This window comes from Mastigoproctus giganteus, chromosome 13, assembly GCF_048544385.1.
Source record: "Mastigoproctus giganteus isolate SK-2022 chromosome 13, ASM4854438v1, whole genome shotgun sequence".
NCBI lineage: Eukaryota > Metazoa > Arthropoda > Arachnida > Uropygi > Thelyphonidae > Mastigoproctus > Mastigoproctus giganteus.
In genome coordinates this window covers 15,231,613-15,256,067 of record NC_143587.1, presented here as the reverse complement: position 1 = coordinate 15,256,067, position 24,455 = coordinate 15,231,613, and the positions used below count along the sequence as shown (strand labels likewise).

Sequence of the window (24,455 nt, the reverse complement as noted above, 5' to 3'; positions counted from 1 at the left end):
TTAAGGAACTATACTGCCTTGGTCGCCAGAGTTACCGCGGGGGGGGGGGGATTGGGGCCTCAACCGCCGCACTCTATTGCTGTTCTACAAAGCAGTATTTCTACCGGCGATTACATACGCTGCAAGGATATGGTATCCGAGAGCAAAAATAGCAGTAAACAGAAAGAAGCTCGAAACTCTTCAAAGATTTATCCACCTTACCATTACCAGGGCCTGCCGTACTGTCAGCACCCATGCCCTTCAGGTGCAGGCAGGCGCCCTTCCTTTGGACCTGGAGGTGATACGTTGCGGGTTCCTCTACCCTTAACTATCAAAAGGCACATCGGTGACGTTCATGGACCACACCATTGATCCCACTAACAACTTGAATGCTGAAAAGAAGCGCCTTAACCTCCATTTACAGCAGACCTGGCAAGATAGATGGGCTAACTCCACTAAAGGAGATATCACTAGGAAATTTATTCCACATATCAACAAGGTATATCCCAAGTCTCCTTCATGGTTCTCCCCCGGCCTGCATGCAACTTTCATGCTAACAGGTCACAGATCCATCAGAGCCAAACTCTCAAGTCTTGGAATTATTAATGATCCCCTCTGCCACTGTGGAGAGCTGGAGAGTTGGAGTCACTTAATGTATGACTGCCCTTTGTATGAGGACCTTCGCTGCATTCTGCTTACCAGAATTAACTTCAATCCAAAACTCCAGGAGCATTACTTGTTGGACAGCGACAGAGAGTACAAGGCCTTCTCGCAATACTGCCAAGAGCTCTTCACAAGAAGAAGATCCCTACCGCTGGAACGAACGTACACCTAACTAACTCGTCTTGCCCAAATTCAAGCAGGACTGTCAACTTGACTACCATCGATAAATGGAGGGGACCTCTGTCCCATGAATGACAACACTGTTTTGGACCTTCCTGCTTCAGACTTTTCACAAATTATGATATTATGCACCTCTACTGACCAGTGACTAAATGGACGGAAGCCCTGAAACCGCCCCCAAAGTCAGACTGCAGTGAACATACATCTCTAATTTTGACTTAACAAATGAGAAAAATCGGAGTAGGGATCCCTAATAGTGACACAGTCCAGTGATAACCACACACCTGACTACCAGACATGAAAGCTCCGAACTCGTAGTGACAAATATACATCGGGCGGGACACATGACGTACAGTCCCAAGTGTGTCAGGGTCGCCAGACTCTGAAAAAGAAGACAGGATGGGACCTTCGTCTCAGGTATGACACTTAAAAAGCACAGCTCAGCTGCTGCCATTAAGCTTTCCTTGCCACGCTCCCTTGCGGGAGGGTAGGTTACCCCTGGTCTCTTGCCCTCTTTTCCCTCTGGTGGGGCCTGGGCTTGCTAAAGGGGGTTATCTTCTCTATGAACCCCTTATTTTTTTATTTTGCCCCCAGCCTTCAGTCTCCCTTCCCCTTCTCTAACTTATAACCAGCGTCCGAACCATCTCTAAATTGCTTGAGCCGTACACCCAAAAACTTAATAACGACATCAAATCGCATAACCAATACTCCTTTTGGCTGACCTCTATCTGTAGCTGTTTTTTTTTTTTTTTTTTATTAGGTCCTAGCCACTGAAATCTCAGGAAATTAGGTGGCAGGACCTGCCAGAACAAATAACTATAATACTGGTGTACCTGGTCTGCCTCCAGGGGCGGAGTATGGCCAACGTTGGGACACATTAGGGGCCCAGCGGCTAACGACTAACAGCGGCTAACATAAACAAAATCCATATAGCTTTAAACCGCCGGCATTGACAGTGTTCTGTTTCACACCCATAATGTATACTACGTGGAGATGGGGGAAACCCCTGGTGCCGTTTGACACTAAACACACTCTACATTCTGTCAGTGTAGTACCACACAGTTGATACGTTACTCTGGGGTTACTGCTTCCCATATGCAGTACTTTACATTTGTCAATATTAAATTTCAGTTGCCACCTCTCAGCCCATCTGCTCAACCTTTCCAGATCCTGTTGCAGAAGCGTACTGTCATTAGTGTCATTAACAACCCTGCCGACCTTTGTATCATCTGCAAACTTGGATATTAAGCCTGATATACCATCATCAATATCATTGATGAATATAAAAAACAACGATGGACACAACACTGAACCCTGGGGGGACTCCACTAATAACATTAGTCCACGATGAGCAGTGTCCATTGATTACCACTCTCTGTCTTCTCCCACTCATCAACCCTTTATTCATAGCAGAAATTTGCCTCCAATGCCACACTGCTCCAATTTACGCAGCAATCTTCCATGTGCAACAATATCAAAAGCTTATCTAAGATCCAAATATATGATATCAAAATTATTCTTTGAATCCAGTTCCTTTGTGAATACATCATAGTATCCAATCAAATTGGTCAGACAAGACTTTCCCTTCCATTAATTTCCCTAGAACAGAAGTTAAACTAACAAGTCTGTAATTACATGTGTCTCCCTTTGATCCTCCTTTGTGGATTGGGGTACCTCCCCCGAGTACAAGGAAGCTCTCATAATTATTGCTCAGGGTTTACTTACTTCATTTGCTGCCTCCTTTAATATAACTGGATAGATCCCATTCACCCCAGATGCCTTTCTTATGTTTATCTTCAACAATTTCTGCTCCACTTTCCTCTTCGTTATACAAAATCACCTAGCTCACTGCCAGAGTTTAATTCATCCCTGGCATTCCCCTCCCTGAATAACTCCTCATGTGTGAATGTCGATGCAAAATATTCATTTAAATTAAATCTAAATTAACATTAAAATAACAAGATCCGATTGCTATAGTGATACTAATGGAACCTCACTAATAACTGGGAGTATATATTTTTAAAATTGGTATATGAATTGTTTTAACGCACAATTTTCTTGATATAATTTTAATCGAAATAATGTCCCGAAGAGAAAAAAAAATACACCAGCAGTCAAATTGAAGCTGGACTTGGATCGCGTGGTTTCTCCGATTAAAGGTTGGTTCCTTCGGTGGGATGAAAAGCCACTTTCCTTTAAAATTACATCATAATATTAATTTACTAAATATTCTAGATAGAATCTTACCTCTCATGGAGCTGATTGATGAATAACTGATTGATATGTTGGAGGTGGAGAACCTGAATTCTCATGGCTGCTTTCTTTGGAAATATATTTAGCCTCTGTGATCTCCGAATATGATGGTGGGGGTGAATAGCGACACAGGGTCACATTGTCATCTTGTAATGAGGCATTTCTTTCTTCTTCATTCTGTTGTTCGAAGTGTGGCGAGTCCACACAGTAGAGAAACAGTGCTCGATACACCAAACCAGCCACCACTAAAGTAGCCCCAGTCACTAGACTCCACATAGCGAATACAATAAAAGCTGATTGGACAAGCGAGAAAGAAATTCCAGGGATTAAGAGAAAAAGTCCACAGAGACAGAGTAGAAGCGATGTGTGCTTGATTTGTTCATCTCGATAATAATAGTTTGATTCATCTGGAAATCGGCTTGGAATGAGACGACTAGTTTCCATGGCACTCCCGAAGATGATGTGTATCTACTGGGAAAGAAAACAAAAGCTGTGATAAGAAAGCCACATCCAAACGTTTCAAATAGCAGCAATCTACGCTATTTAGACTTAGATGGGATAGTCCAATTTGAAGTTTCAATATTAGCAAACAAATTTTCATCTGTGATTTAAGCAGAAAAATTATCAGTAATTACTTACAGCTTAAGGAAAATTCTGCAATTGCAAAAATCCCGCTTAGGTTTTTATTTCATCACGCACTCACGCACGTAATCGATGCTTTGGAGGAGATACCTCTGAATGTGTTTCTCAAGTGTGTTTGTGTGAATACTGCCTCGAGATTTTGGCGTGTCCGATAACAACTGATTTCAACCGGCCAACGATCTATCTGGAGGAGATAAGAGGTTAAATTTCTTATAAGGTAGTCGTAGAGCCAAGAAGGGGAGGAAGGAATGAAGGGCAGGGGGAATAGATAATTACATTTGACTTCGTGTTGTGATTCTTTATCAAGTATTGGTGTTTTGAATGGACTCTTTGAACTTAGCTGAAAATGCGAAAATAGAATTTAGTCCCAAATATAAATAAATGAGTACGTGCTGATGAAAATTGCATTCCACTTGACATTTTGTTATTTTTAATCCGCGTATTAGATAATACTGTACAAGACAGAGCTTGCTGTATCTCCAAACCTGACTGTGGGCTACTATTGGTCATTACAATGGTTAGCGTCATGGTTAGTAGTTCATTATGTACGACACGTTTCCTTATTCAACTGGTGGAGTGAACCAGCCGCTCCTGTAATAGTGTGGAAAGGATTGATTATTTGCGACCTATCTCTTCCTAAACACAACTGCAGTGCTGCTTGGAACACAGCTTGAAGCAAGTAGCGCAACTTCATCAGTGTCAGGATATTTTCCAGGTAGGTGAAATTTGTATCTTGTTTACCACCAGCATAAACCTTTCAGGTCACGTGCTGTTGGATCAAAGTTTCCGTCCACTAAAGGCTTCCTGTTTATACAGAAACTTCCACTGATGTCTAGGGAGGGGAAGGAAAGATACACCAGGATAATTCATTCCTAGACAGAAATAACATCCCGATTATCTTGTTTTGAAATTATTTTTACAGATTGATCAGATTGGTATACTGTTATCCAAAATTTAAGCAGTACACTCCGAAATCGGAATATCTGGACTATTTTTTTTAAACAGTTTTGCCAGAAGCAAATTCATATAAAAAATTTTAATGTTTATTATTAGGAAAAAAATATCTTACCTACAAGAATAGATCTTTAAGGGAGCTCCAGTACAGATAAATTCATAGAAAATGAAACACAAACTATCCTACCAATTTATTAGACATTTTGGTGTTTTCTGAACGCCATAGGGAAATTATCTTTAAAAGGGGTATGTTAGAAAAGGTTGACGACCTCAGGATTGCCATAAACATAGGCGTTGTTGCAGCGGATTATCGTTAATGGCAGTAGTGCAGTTCAGTATCAATGCAGACAGTGTTTTGGGGGGAGAGGGGGCATACTGTCAATGGGAAAATGTGGGATTATAGATTTCCAGTCTGACATATACACAAAATCGGAAGGCAAAATTGTAGACAATCAACGCCCATCCAACCATCCAACTAGAAGATTCCCAGAACCCTTATGTCTCCTCACTAATATTGTCAAAGATCTTTCCACAACTTTTGTTCAAATGTATTCGAATTCTATAAAATAGATTCCTTCTACCAACAACTACTGTGATAAAAATTTTTCTCACAAAATGTCTTGCTGAGTTCCCTCAGCTCTTGAGTTAATCCACGAAGCTTTTAGCATATTGTCCATCCTATCGTGCCTGGTGCAGGATAATGTCGCCCATTTTCCCCAGCAGAATATCATGACGAGGAAGAAGGGTGCAGAAAAAACTCCTAACTGTGACCTTATTCGTTTTAATGATTTAGCATGGTTTTTTCTCCTGGAAACAGATTTTTCGTTCAGCAAACAGCAAATCGACCACAAGACACATGCAGTTTATAGGCATATCATATGACGCAATATGGCCTAGTTTGATGATGCTACCAAAACCCTACAACAACTAACCAACCAACCACACCGGTGGAAAACGCCTGGGTTCGAAATCCATCAATGACGTGAGGAGTTTTCACAATGTGGCTGAGTAGTCGGTTTGAGGCAAGGGCTATACAGTTTTTCTACCGGAAACTCCGGTTTTTAATCCAGAAAACATACCAAACCGAAGAATACATCAGTTATAGACATAATATATTGAGGCCTCGCAGCTTTAGTTGCTTTGGTGCTTCACACATCTAGGTACAAAAATAAGTCTTATACGTATTGTGTCTTTAAACTCCATGTGTTATAGAGACGGTTTGTGAAATGACAAATCCCCATCTTCAGGGAGAAAATATTATGAACTGCCCGAGTGAAATCTGCTAACTCGGGTAATTGCTAATGGGCAGGAGAATCATGCAGAAAACTGCTCAGCAAACGAGGACTTAGACTACATAACTATGTAGTCGTGTTCGTTGCTTGTGCTTTCGAGTAATCGGTACAGTCCATGAGCAGGTTCGATGCCTTATAATGTTTGTAGAGCAACTCTTTACACTGGAAAAGGCTAGAGTGGTCGATAGCCCACCAGACTTTAGACGTTAGAGAAATAGCAATATTAGCAGCAGAAAATAAAGCTACTGTATTTAGCCATCTCGATTGGTCAGCCTGGGAGATAGAGTAGATTACAATTCTCAAGGATTTGTATGGAATGTTGTTGCTGTTGTAGTGTTTTTCGGAGCATTAGAAACTAAGGCCTTATTGCTCCGTGTATATTGTTCTGTAAATTGCGTGTTCTGAGGTCGATTTTCTGTTTGCTGGAAAACCCGAGTTTCCGTCAGACAAAACCATACTACCCTCGCCCGAGACCAACTAACTCAGCCACGTTTAAAAAGGTCCATAAAAATTCCTGACGTTATCGACGGGACTCGAACTCAGGTCTTTTCCACCCGGTGTGGGGAGGACGGCGATCCTACCAACTGTGCTATGCACGAGGGCTTCGAAGAGACATTTGGATCTAGGATGGTTGCAGATATTAAAAACCTGCCATTACAATTGATAAAGATTTGGTAATCATTTGTCAAAGTTGGCTGTTGTGGCAACAAATAAGAATCCTTGAGGTGAATGCAAGCATTATTTTTACCCATATCATCAGATAAACGCGGATGTACATTATCCTTCTCTCCCTAACTATTAGTTTCTCTGAACCCTTAAGGTATCCTGAATTATACTGGCAAAAATCCTTGCACCACCGTTGTTCAAATCAATACCATCTCTCCAAACACGAGGTTACGATTTCTACAGACTATCAGGTTATCTGAGCAGCGCAAGCAGGCTGATCGGACAACTCATGTAGTTCTGTCAATGATATACAGGAACATTGACATCAGGAACAAGGAGGTAATTATTCTGCTATATAAGGCAGTAATTAGGCCATGTCTTGATTACTGCATACAGGTCGGGAAGCCTCATTTAAAAAAAAAAAAAAAGACGTGGTGAAGAGAAAAGCAACCAAATTTGTCAAGGACACAAAATGGTACTTTACCAAAAGAGACCTCAGTTCTGCAAACATTTCAGCCCCTGAACACTAAGCACCTACCAGGAGATCTGACTGAAATGTTTATGGCTTTAAATAGATTGAGTAAAATAAGTGCTGATGGCATTCTTGTCCTTTCTCGGACAACAACCATAAAGAGACACACTTATATTTAAAATTGACGATTTTATAATCTCATGTTTGGAGAAAAACAGTTGTGGGAAAATTGAACATTGGAGCGAACTTCCGTATGATTTTGTAGAAGGGGGGGTTGTTGTGAATGAATTTAGGGATGGATTAGACAGATTATTTGATGTGATTGACAGACAATGTGGTTTTTTTTTTTTTGGCTGATGTTGTATAAGGGCAGATAGGCTGCGAGGTGGCAACTGAAGTTTAACATTTGACAAATGCAAAATACTGCATATGGGTCAATAAACCCCAGAGTAACGTACCAACAGTGCAATACTGCATTTAGGGTAGTGGAGAATGAAAAATACATGCGGTTTGAAAAATACCTTCATATCTGTGCAGACAGATATTAAGTTTTTCTAGCAGCGATAAGGTGATTGTCTCTTTATATAAGGCAATAGTGAGGCCGCACCTTGAGTACTGCATACAGGTCTGGAGGCCTGTATTCTGTATTTAGGAAGGATGAGCTGCTGGAAGGAGTATAGAGAAGGGTAATGAGATTAGTGAGTGCAACTAAGGGTTGTTCTTACCAAGAAAGGCTGTAGTACTGCAAATTGCAGCATCGAGTGATCTGATTGAGGTTTAAGACTTTGAATGGATTGAGCAAGCTCAGTGCTGATGGAATTCTTTCTCTTGCGCAGACTACACTCATGAGGGGACATAAATTCAAATCGAGGAAGGACAGTTGCAGGATAGATGTCCGGAAGTCTGCCTTTAGCCAATGGGCTAGTGATTGTTTTTTTCTTTTTTGAGTGATTCTGTATAATCTCGCTTTCTTGCATTATATGCCTCTACTAATGCTAATAAGCTTAGTTACTTGCACAATTTGCCATTACTAATACTGATACTGATGGTAGTCATTAGGCTGATTGACAAAATAAAGTCAAAGGATTATTCAAGAGATTTTTCAGCTTATTCAAGAGTAGCATTAGGGTTAACTTAAGTAGACGTCAAATATTGCAATGTTAGGTTTGTGGTTGCGCATCAATGTTAGTATCTGGACATGCCCTTGAATCTATACAATTTCAATTGATAGGTCACTAAATAAGTCACGTAAATATGTCAGAGTCATGGGTTTGTAGTTTATATCAGTGAACACTCATCCTTGGACGACATCTATTCCTAAATAGGTCATTCACGCATTTAATAATCACAGTCACAGTTAAATAATCATAGTTATTTTTTACTAGTAACTGAAGTTTTCAATATATTAAACCGACCGAACAACGCACCCAATTAGTGACCTAAGATACTGACGCTTCGCACATTTAGTTTGCCTTTGGTGCTTAACATCCACCTAAACTAAATGTAAAAATTTCGTCAGGTAGGGATCATTCTACAGGTGAAACTTTGCATTTAGTTTTTCACGAAGTATTTAAGGAAGTCGCAGTCAGTTAATAGATTGAATCGGTGGATCAACAGAGTGCACTGTCAGTTGTTTGGTAATCCATGGTCGATTGGTGTTTCCACGGTCACCCCGGAGCTGCTAACACAATTATCTCGTAGGTTGCTCCAATAACCGGTGATATCGTGATAAATTCAGTAGAGCGCTCTGGTGACCAATTATTGATTTTAGTCAGTAAGCCACACACTCTGCTTTTTTGAAAATTTATCTTATCATTTTCATGAATATCTTTCACAGAGAGATTTGGAAAAGGTCCAAGTTGGGTTGGGGGGGGACATTAAAAATAATGGCTTCATGAACCGTACGAAAGTATAGTGGAACACGTTTAAAGATTCTTACACGGGCTGAATGCTAAGAAGAATTTATCAAAATCCTGGTATTGTTAAAATGCATGGCAAGTCTTTCAAAAAACATTGCGTGTTACTCAGTGTGGAGTTTATAGCACGTTTGCTATTTGTACACAAAACCACCGGTTCAAGAATCGATTTTTCTCGTTTATAGTTTTTATTCTTCTGGTAAAAACAGCAGGTTTCCAGATAACAGAGACAAAATTGTTGAGAGACATTTTAAAATGGATCTGCGTCATTCCCGTTGAATATAAATATCATCATATTGCCTTTAGCGGTCTAATGACAGTAGGAGTCAGTTTGTGACATCTCCTACTAAAATTACAGGGATAGTTGCCGGCTATCTCAAAACACCTGTTTATACGAATATTACAAGCAACAAAACCACATGTAACAAAACCACAGATGGAGAAAACTGGGAGATAGCCGCTTTCCAAAAATCGTTAGCAAAGAGCGCTAAGAATGGGGACAAGCAGTTCTACTCGCACGTGATATTTTCATGTACCAGTAAATACAGTGAAAGGCCTTTCAGCCTTTCATAGCACGGGAATTGTTTGCCTAACCATTTTAGGTGATTATTATGAGCAACTTATAAAACAGTTGGATGCAAAAACAACTTTGACAATATTTATCTCGACTTCAGTAAAGTGTTTGATATGAATCCCCACGAAAGGCTGCTATATAAACTGGAGAAAATAAGGATTAATGGCAATATCCTTCGTTGGATCAAGGACTGGCTTAAAGATAGGAGACAGAGAGTAGTCATAAATGAACATACCTCAGTTTAGACTTACCAGAGAAACAACCTTATCCTTTATGTGTATATTATGTCCATAAATTTCACGTGTTTTCCGTGGATTTCCTTGTTTTGCTGTAAAACGTGGGTTAAAAAAAAATCTTTGCTCTCCACCCGTGATAGCGACTAACTCGGACATTGAGTTAGTCGGGATCACGGGATTCCTCGCATCATTCACAAGATTCGAATCCGGGGCCTTGTTCATCTGATGTGGAGAGGTGAGTGCTTAAAATCACTGTGCTACCAGCGAGGACTAGTAACAATCATCTGGAAGTCTCCTTCATTACCCGTCCACGGTCATGAGAAGTGGGGCCACAACTATAAACGTACCGTCCTTAGCGGCCTATTCTTGCGGGTAGTATAGTAGTTATAATCACTGTCCTCCCACACCGGGTGGTATGGCCTCAGTTCGAATCCAGTCGATGACGAGAAGAACTTTTATGGACTATTTTTCACTTCTTAGCTGATTTAATCGGTCTCGCGAGGATAGCAAGACTTTTTCTCCCGAAAACTCGGGTTTTCGTGTAGTAAAATAAGCAAACTGACAAGAGAACACACGCAATTTATAAACATAATATACATAGGTGGATGAGGTTGTTCTCGGGTAATACTTATATGACAATTTTTTTTTTTTGTGTTAATGGACTGAACCTTGCACCCATAGGTGCAAGGTTCAGTCCATTAACACAAAAAAAAAGCCAATTGGCGGCTACAACAATTCGGTGAGTACTGCAATTTGGTGTATGCGTGACAATACAGTGTATCACACAAAAATCAGAAATTAATAAAATCAATGAAGTAATTTAGGAACCAATAGAAATTTTGATAACTTAGAAAGGAATAATACAGAAATAACCTTAAAAAAGGCCATTAATCTTAATTTTTTTTCTCTCTTCTAGTTTGTCTTAATAAACTTCTTCCCTATCCTTCTCAACTTGCAACCAACCAATCCCCAGCTAATTGAAAAACATGGACTTCAAAAAAAAAAAAGTATTTTTATAAGTATTTCTTTACATCTTGTCTTCATACTAACGGCCTTTCAGGTAGCATGTGGAAAATGAGGTGTTCGAATCCCATCACAAAGACGAAATTTTTATGGGTAGGTGCTTGGTTCCCTCCCACACCTGGTAAGTCGGGTTTTTTATGAAGCGAACAAGGCAAACAGGTATTACAGTAATAGGCAATTCACAGATATTATATAGAGGAGCTTCACGACCTTAGTTCTTTGGTGCAAAAATAAACGCCCTTTTAACTACAGTCCTCCATACTAATTAAATGCCATTTGGTGTACCATCCCTTAGTCAGGAGCTTCTTAAACTTCCACTGGCCCTGGTGAAAACAACTCACTAGGCCAGAGCTCTTTTCCATCGTAGAGGACTAGGATTTTAATTCCACCCCCTACACAATCTCCAGAGAAGCTTTCCTACTCTTAACCCATCAACGATACTAGCCTACTACTTTGGTCTCTGGAACAACTATCCCCACCGCTTATGTGTATTCCCTAAAAAATGCAACTGACAGAAGTGAAAGTAAAGTGTGAACAAGGTTCTCTTATATCCCAATCTTTAGCCTGTCAGTGGCACTTTTTTGTTAGGATCTCCTAAAAATAGAACTGACGTGAACTCGTCCTACAGGTGCCAGCAATCCCGTACCATTGGGTCTCATATCAATGAGACCAGCTGGTTCAGCATCAATGGGAGAAATAAAGAAGGGTTCAGCCCATTAATGCCAACATCCCACCTATTCTGAGGTCGGTCAGCAATACACCCATACAAAATCACAAGATATAAGAAATGTACTATTATGACCATGTGTATTGTCCATAAATTGCGTGTGTTCTCTGGTCGGTTTTGCTGGAGAACAAACATTGCTATCTACGCCCGAGCCATCAAATTCAGCGACGGAGTGAAAAAAGCCCATAAAAATTCCTTGAGTCATAGATGGGATTCGAACCTCACGCCTTTTCCACCCGGTATAGGGAGGACATTGATTATAACTCTTATGCTACCCGCGCAGTACCGTTAAATAGCCAGGAGAATTTAATATGGAGTACAGTCATCTTATGATTTCAGATATTCTCAGCGACCCCTACCTGTGAGTTCTTTCATGAATGCGCTTAACCAGAACATTTTTCCACACCTACACCAGGTGTCCCTTTCTGGAACATTCTGATGACTTCTATAAATGGGTACTTTCTGAAGCCACATGGCAAACTTTTGTAAAGTGTAGAACTTGTGGGATCTTGATCTACATGGTCTCTTCTTTAAGATAATTTAAACAGGCCTGCTATTAGAAGAGGAACTGCCCTCATGGGTAGAAGAGTTACTAGAATCACCGTCCTCCCCAGCACCATGTGGAAAAGACACGAGTTCATGTCTCGTTCGACGATGGGAGGAATTTTTAAGGGCCTTTTTTCACACTGACTTGAGTTAATCGGTCTCAGGCGAGAGTAGTGTGTTTTTGATCATGGGGTGGCTGAGCGATTTAAATAAATACATTTTCTGTCTATATTCCAGGATTCTATATTCTTTACTTGCAGAAAAGTGCACAGATGAGATAAAGAAAGAAATATATACTGTATATTGTCTAATAAGACGTGCTGGTATTGCATGAAGTAAGAAAGTATTTTAAAAAATCGTTATTAATTCTTGTACTTACGTAATACCTAATGGGCTGCTAGAGTACTGATGATTATTACTAATGATAAATTTATTGCTAAATCTGTTTCAAACATTAAAAAAGTTTTCCTTTCTCCAGGTATGAACGACCCAGTGCTCTCTGGGGCAAATTCCACACCTGATACTCAAAACCCAACTTCTGGTAAGTGCATCATCAATGCCAATAGCTATATTTCTTTTGCTGTATTTTTATATTTCTGATGCTATAAACTTTCCCTTTTATCACGGATATCATAAATTGCCTTGATGATTAAAGTAACTTGTAGAACACATAAGTGATCTAGTTTTTGCTGGAAGGAACGCTGTCCAAATTTATTCTTTTTTAATTGTTGATGTAGTAGGATTTTAGTGGCATCAGCAGCTAAGATCATATTAGCTTCTTGTATACTGTCTGTAAATTGCGTGTTCTGTGATCGATTTTGTTTCCTGGAAACTGAAATTACTGAAATATGAGTCATATTTCAGTAATCTATGTTGAAAAGTGTTACTTCTGCAAGATGTATACACAAAACGGGATTTTCAGTGCGGTCTTACAAGTGTCTTTGACGAGCCAAGAGAAGGAAGGCCATCAACATCCACAGTGAGACGGTTGAAAACGTTGAGCAGCTGGTGCTCAGTGACAGACGTGTGATATTTCATTTCATCGCAAATTCAGTGGGAATTAGTTATGGGTCTGCTCACAGCAATCTGCATGATCATCTGCATACGTCTAAGGTCTCCGCACGATGGGTTCTAAGGTTGCTGACACCTTTGCAGAAACAACGTCGAATGCAATGTTCTCGCCAGCTGTTGGATTTGTGTAACGCGGATGTTGAGAACTTTTTTGATCAATTGGTGACAAATGACGAATGCTAGGTGTACCAGTATGATCCGGAGACTAATTACATGTCAAAGCAGTAGAAACACACCTCCTCTCCACCTTCCAAAAAGGCAAAGAGCACTCGATCTGCGGAGAAGCTGTTGTCCGTGTTTTGTGACAGAAAAAGGGCTATCCCGACAGATTACCTACCTCGTGGTTGAAGGTGAAAAGGCGTGGACTGTTAACCAACGTTGTCCGTGTTCTGTTAGACAATTTACCGGCTCACACGGCCGTTGCCACTACCAACTTTGTTGCCTAGTGCGGCTTCAAACTACTGCAGCATCCACTCTATTCTTCTTACCTAGCACAGTCAGACTTCTTGTTTCGAGAAATGAAGAAATCATTGCGTGGACGCCACTTTGATTCGTCTCAAGAAGTCATCAATGAAGTGGAATCGTGGTTTCAGGCAAAAAAGTGCAGAATTCTATGATCAAGGCATTAAACAACTGATCCATAGATGGGATCAGAAAAGGATTAAAGTTCGTGTGAAGTTTCACCTTTCTAGGGCTATTATTTCTAGGTAAGGGAACGAACTTTTTGATACCCCCCCCGTATTTCCGGTGGTCATGCCTATCCGAAATCAAGCAATCTTCTTCCCTAAAATTTCAATAATTAATGATATTAATATTAACAATATAATAACTAATATAAATAATATTCGCATCAATTATAATGATGTCAATAAGAAGAAAATTTGAATTGAGTTCTCCTGACATATTCTGCTTCCCCTCAGATATACATTTTGTTATTTATTGGGACTATGTGATTGTTGCTATGCAAAGATGTTGTTGTTGATGGCCGCACAATAGAGCTAAGGTGAACTTTCGTTTCCATGGTCTGACCGAGATAATGACACGAAGTAGCTGCGATGGTAAATACAAGGAAAGTCTATTAATGGGACAGTACGTGTCCTTGTAAAAAAGGATTTAAAATCAAATTGCTTTCTGCGACTTTTAAAACTTAATGCATTTGAGACTAACGAGAAAAGACAAAATCGTTTTGATATTAAAAGCAATTTATTATTAAATATTCCAGATGGCGTTAATTCAAAAATTGTTTTTTTTCAACTATTTATATTTTCTCTTCATTGCTACCAGATGGCACTACCGGTCAAGAATGGCTTATTAAAATCAATAGCATTGAGATTGTAAATATCAAAATATATTAATTATTGTTCATTTATTTTTTTTAACTCTTTAATCGTGTAAATGAATGAATTATTCTTTAAAAAACTTAAGAATAAAATCGAAAAATAACTGAACTTAAGATTATATACACTGCCCTACCATAAATATCCGGACACCTGCCTTTAGACAAAAAAAGAGCTTTTATTGTGTCATTTAACATTTTGTGCTGAAACCTTTTGCTTTTGTGACGGCCTTCAATCTTCGCGGCATACTCTCAACCAGCGTTTTATAAATGTCACATGATATGTTCCTCCACTGGACCTTTAACGCAGCCAACAGTTCGGCCTTGTTTTTTGGGCAATCTCGACGATCCAATACATCCCAACGATGCTCGATAAGGTATTGGCATAATGTTGGAAATGAATAATTGTCCAGGCTGTCCTGGTATTGCACAGCATTCATGGTTTTGTCGATAACAACTAATGGGTCCAAGCCAGACCATGAAAGGAGCCCCCGTACCATGACAATGCCTCTATCATACTTCATATTTGGGAGGATACAATCAGGAAGGAACTGTTCCTCTGGCATTCGCCACACCCAGGAACTGACATCAGACTGCTAGAGTGCGAGCCTCGAGTCGTCTGTCCATAGAACTGTTTTCCACTGCTCTACAGTCCAGGATTCGCGCTCCTTACACCATGTTAATCGGCGTCTAGTATTTAGTGAGGTTATGAATTCTGTTGGACTGTTGAGGTGATTAATTTTTTGAACTGTTGAGGTAATTCTGTTGAACGTGCCATCTTCCCTGCCCACTTTTGCAACTGTCTGTTCGAAGCCCAGTATGCATACTTATAGCAGGTTCTGTGACGTGTTGCATGCATATGACCTGTTTCCCCATCCATGGACGGGTGTCCGGATATTAATAGTAGGACAGTGTATTGTTAAGAAAAGGTAATATATTAACTAAAATTTAACTACAATCTTACCAACTTCGTTCGTAAGATTGTAGTTAAAATTAATTTAATAGAAGATGAAATTGCTCTCGATGATGACTCATGGTGCTACCTTTATTGCTGTTGAGCTGCAAACACGGATTGGGGGTTATTTACTAGAATCTTATGGATAAAGTTCCAGCCTTCCAATTTTATGCGAATGATATTATATGCTACTTGCTGTGCAAGCGCCTTGTTGGTGATTCAAAAGAAGACAAATCTCTGAAACTGTAAACAACTACCTGAATACATTCTGTAAATATGTCAAATTTTTTGGACTGTCAGTTAATCCAAAGAAGTCAAACTATCTCATCTTTACTCCAAGCCAGATGACTTCTGCTGATACTGCATCTTCTCTACTTCGGAATTGCAGGAAATGTTCTGACTCCCACAGACAGTGTAAAATTCCTAGGAGTAATCCTTGATGCGAAACTCACTTACAAACAGCAAATCCAAGCTCAATATTCCAAAGCCTTGAGAGCCTTCTGGGGAATGAAAATAGATCTGTGCAAAACTGTCAATAAACATAAAATCAGGAAATACCTCGCAACTTACTTCAATGGTGTGCTCTCCTATGCCGTGGTAGTTTGGTCTGCAGCACCACCCACCAGCCTCAGGAAACTATGGGGCCTCGAATTCTGGGTGCTGAAGTGGGCCAACTTGTGGTCTCACCAAACCTACACGACATCGAAATCTGCAACCTGCAATAGACGTCCACAAAGCCCATGTGCTAAGAATAATTAGACATTCCTTCATTTGTGCCCATCCAAGCACGATCACATCAACATCTGAGATACGGTTGGTTTGGCGTTTGCCAGGAAGGTACCTCCCCAGTACATTTGCTTTTTGTCTTTATTCGTTATTTTATGTAACTTCTCAATGTAGCTTAAATCTCTATCTCTGTATTTGTTCACTGTATAGACAATGTACTGTAAGATTCCACTGGCTTTCTGTGTGAGGAATCACTAATGCATACGATTTATTAATACAAATAATCCAATCAAGTTTCAATGCGAACTTATTATTAGTAGAATTCATGAACTATCTTTTAATTTAAAGAAGAGATTTGATACTTACCATTCGCCAGGATTCGTATAGAATACTAATTCACTTGTGGCAGTAGACACAATACAAACCCTGTTAGAATTAATTTAGTCCAATAGATGTGGTAGGTATCCGACCTCAAAGCGAAGTTTCATGACTATCAAATTAACGTAGTTCAGTTCAAGCAGGAGAATAATCTGTCCATGGAAGATTTTCAGCGTTCTTTTTGTACTGAAGTAGTGTTTATTGTAAAAAGTACAGCAAGGTGCTTTGCTATTCCGGCAGATGTAATCCATCATAATTACAAGTATATCACTGTCTAAAATGTCACAATAAGTTTTGGAGATTAATATATGAGAAATAACAAGGTGAAGCGCTGTAGCCATAATTATTTTAATTAGCCTCTTGCAAGCTGTTATATAGTCTTTTGTCCTCACAAGATGGACTAGCTGAGAATTCAATGCCAAGCAGTATAATATTTTAGTAGTGTTGCCAATCGAAAGAATTCTCTCAAAAACAAACATTTCAAAAAACCTACAAAAAAATACAGAAATATTTAAGAGAAGTTTTTTTTAACCATTAACCTCTCTCCTGAAGATTATGACCTTCATTATTTGTGTATTGTACTCAAGGAGATAGTAAGGCATTGTCAGTATTTCTGCATGTTCTTGGAAGCTGTTCTGTAACTTGGAGGACGAGAAAGCGATTCTTGCCCTGACATCACATCTTCGTAGGTGGGAGGAAGTTCCTCCAGGTTCGCCACACCGTGGGCCGAACCCTGCACAAACACGAAGGTTCCATTATCGGAAGACAATGAACCTGTCAACTGCTCCGCTCTGGTGTCTTGATGTGGCATATAGAAACCGGCATTGCACAAACAGATTAGAGAAATTAAACAGGAAATAAGTCCACCTGATAACAGAGCAATCCCCACATTCACGAGGATTTTCATGCCTAAAATCTGACTGAGCGTGACGGAACAGATGGCACTAAAGATCAAAACCAGTGAGAAGACGAAAACAGCAGGCAAAATAAAAGAAATCCTCTTGGATGTCGAAGTAGGCATTCTTGAGTTCCTGCAATAGTAATAGTGAAATTAGCATCTGACATTATCTGCAACTTCATTATGAAATTAAAAGTGTTAACGCTGTCCTTTCTGGAATGCCGAATTTTTGCGAGAATTTTTCATACTGTGGCCGAGTTATTGACCTTGATTGAGGATTGCATAACTTTTCTCCAGGAACTCATTTTCATCCAGGAAACAGCAAACGGACCAAAAATTACATACAGTTACAGACACTATATGCTAACAGCGAGTAGTTTTAGTTGCTTTGGAGCGCTTAGCACTCATCTACTTATATATAATTAAATTCTAAGCAATGTATCCACACTAAAAAACATTAAACTTTCGCTGTTCGATGACATTTGTCAACTTAGTATTTGTGATAGCATTAATAGTGGCAAATGATTCCAGAAAACGAGCTTATACAGCATTAGCCAAAAGAACTTCTGACATCACCTATCCAACCCCTGCAATAATTTGTGTACTTGAATTTATTCCAACTACCCATTTTCACAACAACAGATGGAAGTTTGTTCAACAATCCCCTTATGGCTGAAGGAAAATCTCTGCACATATTTCTGGCAATTATCAGCCCTCATTATGTGTATATGAATGTATGTCCTCTCACCTCGCAGGTACCTAGTCTCCAAATGCTGAAATTTGCAGAACTGAAGTCTTTATTGGTAGGAGAACCTTTTTGTCCCCCTGACCAATTTGGGGTGACCTTCCCTGAACCCATCCAACCGAACCACATCTTTCTGCAAATGAGGCTTCCCGATCTATATACAGTACTCAAAAGGTGTCCTGACCATTGCTTTATTTTCTTCTTTCAGTGCCATCTCTGAGTTTAGAGGTCGGCGACCACTTTCTTTGAACTTTTTTATCTTTAGCCCGTTTGACATGTTCTTTGAATCTCAATTCCGCCCATCTCCCGATGTTATTCATCCACGAGGTTTTTCGTCGGCCAACTCTTCTCTCCTCCCCTCTATCCTTCCCTCCAGGACCACCCGCAACAGCTCGTACTTCCTTCCTCTCATGATGTATCCCAAGTATTTTACCTTCCGTCTTTTCACGATGTTCATCATTTGCCGATTATGTCCCATAATTTGTAACACTTGTTCATTTGTCATCCGTTTCGTCCAGATCCTCAGCATTCTTCTATACTCCCACATCTCGAAGGACTCCACTCTCTGCATCGCTGAAGCCCTGAGTGTCCATGTTTCAATTCCATATTGAAGTAGTGGCCACACATAGCACCTTACAAACTTCATGGGTGTTGCCAGAGCAAGGTTTTTCCCCGAAACCAGTGATTTGTATTTCATGAATCCGGATCTCGCGATCTCAATTCTGATCTTAATCTCTTTAGGGTCTAAATTTTCATTCAGCCAGCAGCCGAGGTATTTATAATCCTATTGCTTTATACAATAGGATAATCACTGCCATATTCCTGCTAGCAAAATTACTGTATATCATTGACAAAACCACAAGCGCTATCTTAGAGAACTTCATATCTGATTGCAGGTCATTTTAATTTTCCACTACCCCGAGTGTTGCACAAACAGTTGGTATCTTAATCTGAGATTACTGCTACCCATATACAGTACTCTGCATTTCTCAATGTTAAACTGCACTTGCCATTTCTCAGCCCATCTGCCAATTTTTTTTAGACCTTGTTGCAGTAGCATGTCATGATTACTATCATTAACCATCCTGCCAAACGTTTTATCTGTGAACTAAGAAGCTTGATATACCTTCATCAATGTCTCTAATAAATAAAGACAACAACGGGACCAGCTGTTTACCCCAGATCAAGAGTATTGCTTCCTCTTGTTACCTTTTTTCACAACGTAGTTCAGTTAGTCGGTCTCAGGCGAGGGTAGGGCTTTTCTTCATGGTTTTTCATCCAGAAAACAGAGAATCGACCTCAGAACACACGCAATTTACAGACGGAGCAATATGGGATTAGTCGGTGATGCTTCTAAAAACCATACTACTACTAGTCCTCTTGTTGCCTCTGGAACATGCTGCTGTAGAAAACAATCATCCAATAAATCCACAAAAGTTTTGGTATTGTGTGAGTGATCAACCCACAAGTTCCAGTAAATATCTGGAAAGTTAAAATCTCCGATTATGAGACATTTTGATTTACTGGCCTTCTATTTCTTTGCATAGTTGTTTGTTATTCTCATCACAGTCATTAGTCCTATAACACACTCCTACTCTCATTTTGTTTTCGTGTTTCTGTCACACCAAACTGAGTACATGCACCTGTTTGTACTCTTAGTAACCCAGTACTCTTAGTGACACAGTCCACTCTTATTCCCTTGTTCCACAAGGACTCTCAGCAGGCCTTGAAATTTCCTTGCTTTCCAGGCTGCTGCATGTTCAAGCTTTAGCTGTATGTAGCTTCTAGCTTCTAGGATTACTTTCTTGAATGCTTCCCATTTAAAATTTGCTTGCAGAACTTAGGTGCTGATGCACTATAAATGAAATAGCTTTCGAAAAAATACTTTATTTCACATATTTTCACTTTTCCCCTACATATTTCGTATTTTTAAAATTTATTGTTAATTTTTAAGCGGATATTTAAGTTAAACAATAAGTTACTACTTCTATTTTAGAAAAGAACTTGAACAAATATTAATTATTTTAAAATAGATTAGTGATATTCGTTAGAACGAAATTTAGGTACAGTTCTTGACTGTTTATATACTTTGCATAATTAGCATTGTACATTAAACTCACCTTATTTAATCATGGTCCTCTCCACTGAACACGCCATACAAGCCTGTACGTCCACTCAAGGAAGGTAAGTCACATCCTCACAACTTGCGACACCAACTATGATTGAGATCGCAATCAGTGACTGGAATATATGCTGAACAAACAATATCTCATATAGGTAACAAAGTTTTTATTGCTCTACAGGAAAGATAAGGACCTCAATAAAGTTTTATAGGGCAGCTATACCGATTTTGCAATGGATACAATTTGCGCTAAACAACTTGATTCATTATAGTAGTTGCCTTCTACTCCAAACAACACGAATAAGCAGAATTAATCAATTTTAAACAGCTATCGCTAAATCCGGGAATATTTGAAATACCAGAACACGTCACCAGCGTTAAATGTAATAAATGCCATTGGAGAATTTCCTAATAATCTTATTTTGAACCATCGATAGATGGATGCACTGATAGAAACGAACTTTGGTGTTAGCATCATTTTGTTCATTGCGAGATTCTGTTTGGTAAAATTACAGACAATTTCAGTGGGAGTATGTCCCGGGTCTTGTCGATCAATTTCAGCGTGGCGTGATTGTGCACGGTTTATGTGATGAAGTTTCTCTCAACATGGCCTGCGCTTGTGAACAGAAGGGACTGATTTTTAAGACTGGATACACTTTAATGGAAGAGGTACAGTAATATTTTCTGATGCAATTGTGGTACCCTTAGGTGCTTCGAAAAACTCTTAGCTTGGAGATGGGGCGTCTACATTAATGGCAGTAAAATGTAGATATCAGTAAGATCCTTGCACTGGTTTGAACAGTTCTGTTGGCTCAAAAAGTGATTTGGAAATCAGTAAGTCAAAAAAAGTGGACATCAGAAACATCGCATCATTCTGATGTGCTGTGCAAAACTTCAGCGAACCCGAATACTGAAGATATTAAATCGGGTTTAGATCTGACTTTGGTCAGACCGGGAAGCGTTTGCACACACCCACATCTTCAATCAAGTCACCACAGTCTGTGCTATAATATGGCGCATTGCCATGCTGAAACAAAAGTGTCCTCTCCGTACCGCTGCTGCAGAGTAGGAAGAGAAGAATTGTCCAATGTCAGTATACTGCATGGCATTTATTGTTCCTGAAACGACAACAAATGGACCAAACCTAAACCACGAGAACCAGTCCCAGATGGTGACAGCACCCCGTCCAACTTCACTGGTACTTCACACTCTGATAAATAACGTTCTCATGACATACGCTAAATCCAAACACAGCCATCAGATAGGAAAACCACATCGTGATTCTTCACTCCATCCGACGTTTCACGAACCAATTACGATGGGTTGTGCCCTATAAGTCGGAATGTGCATTGCTCTGGCTGATTTCTTCGCTGTAACAACTCTTTTGTAAAATCTAATGCTGTGCTCCATCCTATGTGTCATCCTTGTACTAATATCAGTTGGCATCCCTGAGCTCCTGATTAGCAGTATTATATGAAGCTCTATGTACCTTACTTTTGAGCACACTCTGGTCTCTTTCCATCAATTTCTGCAGAGCATCCCAACTTTTCTCTTGCTGTGCAGCATTACGATGTCTCCATTTGGTGATTACGTCAGCTAGCGTTGATGTAGGGTGTTGCAATTTTGCTACAATGGCATGAACAGATTGATTTCTAATATGGCATCCTATGATGACTCCCTGTTGGAATTCGCAGAGCTCAACTTCTCGCCCCAGCTACTGTGTTTCTTTGATTTTCTTACTTCTAGCTTAAATGAAGTTCCTTTTATACCTGTTCTTGACACTAGGATGTCTGATATGAGTGATTTTAGTTCCACCATTCTCAGGACGATCTGTCTAGATAATTTCGACAATATGGTGTACAGTCAATCTGGTGGGACATAAGCATTTGTTAAAAAAAATTGAGAGAGGAGTGTGTCATAGACAAGTTGATTGTGATGAGCATAAATGAACATACAAAAATGGGACAGCAAATCAGAATGTCTTGTTATAGTCGACTTTATTTTTCCAGGGATTGAGTACAACTTATGGATTGATCACTCACCAAGTTGCAGAATTTGCTGGATGACTACTTTAAGTGGAATGATTTCACGATAACCAAGAAGGGACTAAAAGCGAAGTTGTTACAAGTAAAAGTGAATAAGGAACCAAGAACTAATGAAATTGTCCATTTATATTAGACTTAGGAGTAATTATCCAGTGCGACATGCAGTTCTCTGGAAGTGTAGATAAGCAGCTAAGATCGAGGTGTTTAAGGTTTTAAGATATTTGAGTAAACCAAATGTTGAAGGTGTCTTTACTCTTTAATCACTTAACATATAAGTGGGTATACGTTTAAATTCAGAGGGGTTATGTGGACTAGGCGTCCAAATATTTTTCCTTCACCCATATCACGATTGACTGTTGTGGGAGCTGTGAACTGTCTAAATTTAAGGAGGGACTGATGCTGGAAAGAAAGAGGAAAAGGAAGGTAGCATTGATTACACTTTTTTCCATTTTTTTTTGTGTTTGGTATTTAGATTAGCTTGCTTCCTTTCATCATTTTCGGAACGCTAATATTTACTTTGCACCACATAATTTTTAGTGTCAATCTACTTTTATTTGTAAACAATGGCCATTTGAATCACATTCTAAATCATTAAGAATGTGGTTCGAATAGACATGAAATCACGTGCTTAATCACACGCTTTTCTATTCCATCAACATATATTCAACAGTGCCAATAAAACGGTGTTCTGACAATTTAAATTGAATTCATTGCTCTCTGATATAATAAAATTCTTAAGTTTCCTTCTTCTTTTACAGGTATGACCTCGGTCGAAGTCCTTGAAAACGGTCCTTCGAAGAAGATGATGGCTTTTCAACTGATGGGGATGCCTCCACCACCACGTCTTAGAATCCAGAGAGTATACATCAGCACCACTTTCACCTACTGCACCTTGGCTGTAGGAATCGGGATGTTGGTTATGGGATCCATCTTGCTTTTCATCTACGTAAACACCCCGCCAACAGGCCGCGAAGATCCGATGTTCAATAACATACAAGTATCGGCCATTATCTCAATTGTGGTTGGCAGCTTAATGATCATCTCAGGAATCCTGAAGTGCGTCTCGATGTGCAAAGAAAACGCCAAGTACTTGGATGAAGAAGAAGAGAGGCTTGAGTCAACCGGAAAAGATCCAATGGCCGTGAATCCTTACTATCCCCCATTTCTACTTCAACCCTATTCGGATGCGAACCCGAGCGGATATCCTGTATATGTATCACCATCTGCTACCCAAGATCTTAGCAACAGCGGATATCTTCCTGGAAGTTTGCTTTTGAACGAAGACGAACCACTGAGATCAAAGTCCGCGCCTATTCACAGAGGGGATTCTGAAGAAAAATACAAACTGTAAGTTGGCTCACAAAGGAACTGAAAGCTGTCCCACAGTTCCTTTAAGTAGGGCCACTCCCCACATTCGGCTTTATCACTTTCTTTATGAAGTTGAATCACTCAGTTTATAACGGGGAAAGGTCACCATGGATTGACAGCACGTAGCATAGATTCCCACAAATTATGCATTATTTATTTAATTTTCTCTTTATTTTAAAGTTTCTCGAAAGGCAGGATATGTAAATTCACTCTTCAACTATTCTTATCGAGAAATACAACAAAACGAAAACCGAACAATTCGAATTCGAAACCCTTGCCTTGCTAGTTGTGGTAGTAATGCGAAACTGCATTTTTGGTTATCATGGCAACGTACGAAATTGAAGTTGAACATTTATTGTTATAGAGATGGAAAAATGGCAGTAAACATTCATGGGTGTCAAAGATTTTTGCCTCCCCTTAACGACACCTGCTTATCAAAAACAAATCTCCCCGGTTGTATTGAAATGCGACAGTTCAGATTTATTTTTGATAACTCAATTGCCATTTATACATCTGCTCTGACGTAAAACCCTATCCGTTATCTATTTTTGCTTTTATAGTCTTTGATATTGTTGCTATGTAAAGATGTCAAAGGACATTTTCTGATTGTCTCTGACTTTCGTATCTGTATGACAAAGATAATAAACCTGCCTTAAACACAGAAAGTCTAAAACGAGTGAGGTGGATA

General features: G+C 39.5%; 1 protein-coding gene across 1 annotated transcript; it reads left to right on the top strand.

Moving 5' to 3' along the window:
- Nucleotides 1-4,296: 4,296 nt before the first annotated feature.
- On the top strand, nt 4,297-24,409 carry LOC150075792 (uncharacterized). The gene is made up of 3 exons (XM_090387449.1): nt 4,297-4,432; nt 12,602-12,664; nt 23,158-24,409. Exons 2-3 carry the CDS (start codon nt 12,604-12,606, stop codon nt 23,748-23,750), a joined length of 654 nt encoding a protein of 217 aa, XP_090243575.1. The 5' UTR covers nt 4,297-4,432; nt 12,602-12,603; the 3' UTR covers nt 23,751-24,409.
- The last annotated feature ends 46 nt before the right edge of the window (nt 24,410-24,455 follow it).

Excerpts from the sequence above, each read along its gene's own strand:
- LOC150075792 (XM_090387449.1), top strand. The coding sequence starts at position 12,604 with ATGAACGACCCAGTGCTCTCTGGGGCAAATTCCACACCTGATACTCAA. Across the intron at positions 12,665-23,157 it reads TACTCAAAACCCAACTTCTG|GTATGACCTCGGTCGAAGTC; the intron begins GTAAGTGCATCA and ends CTTCTTTTACAG.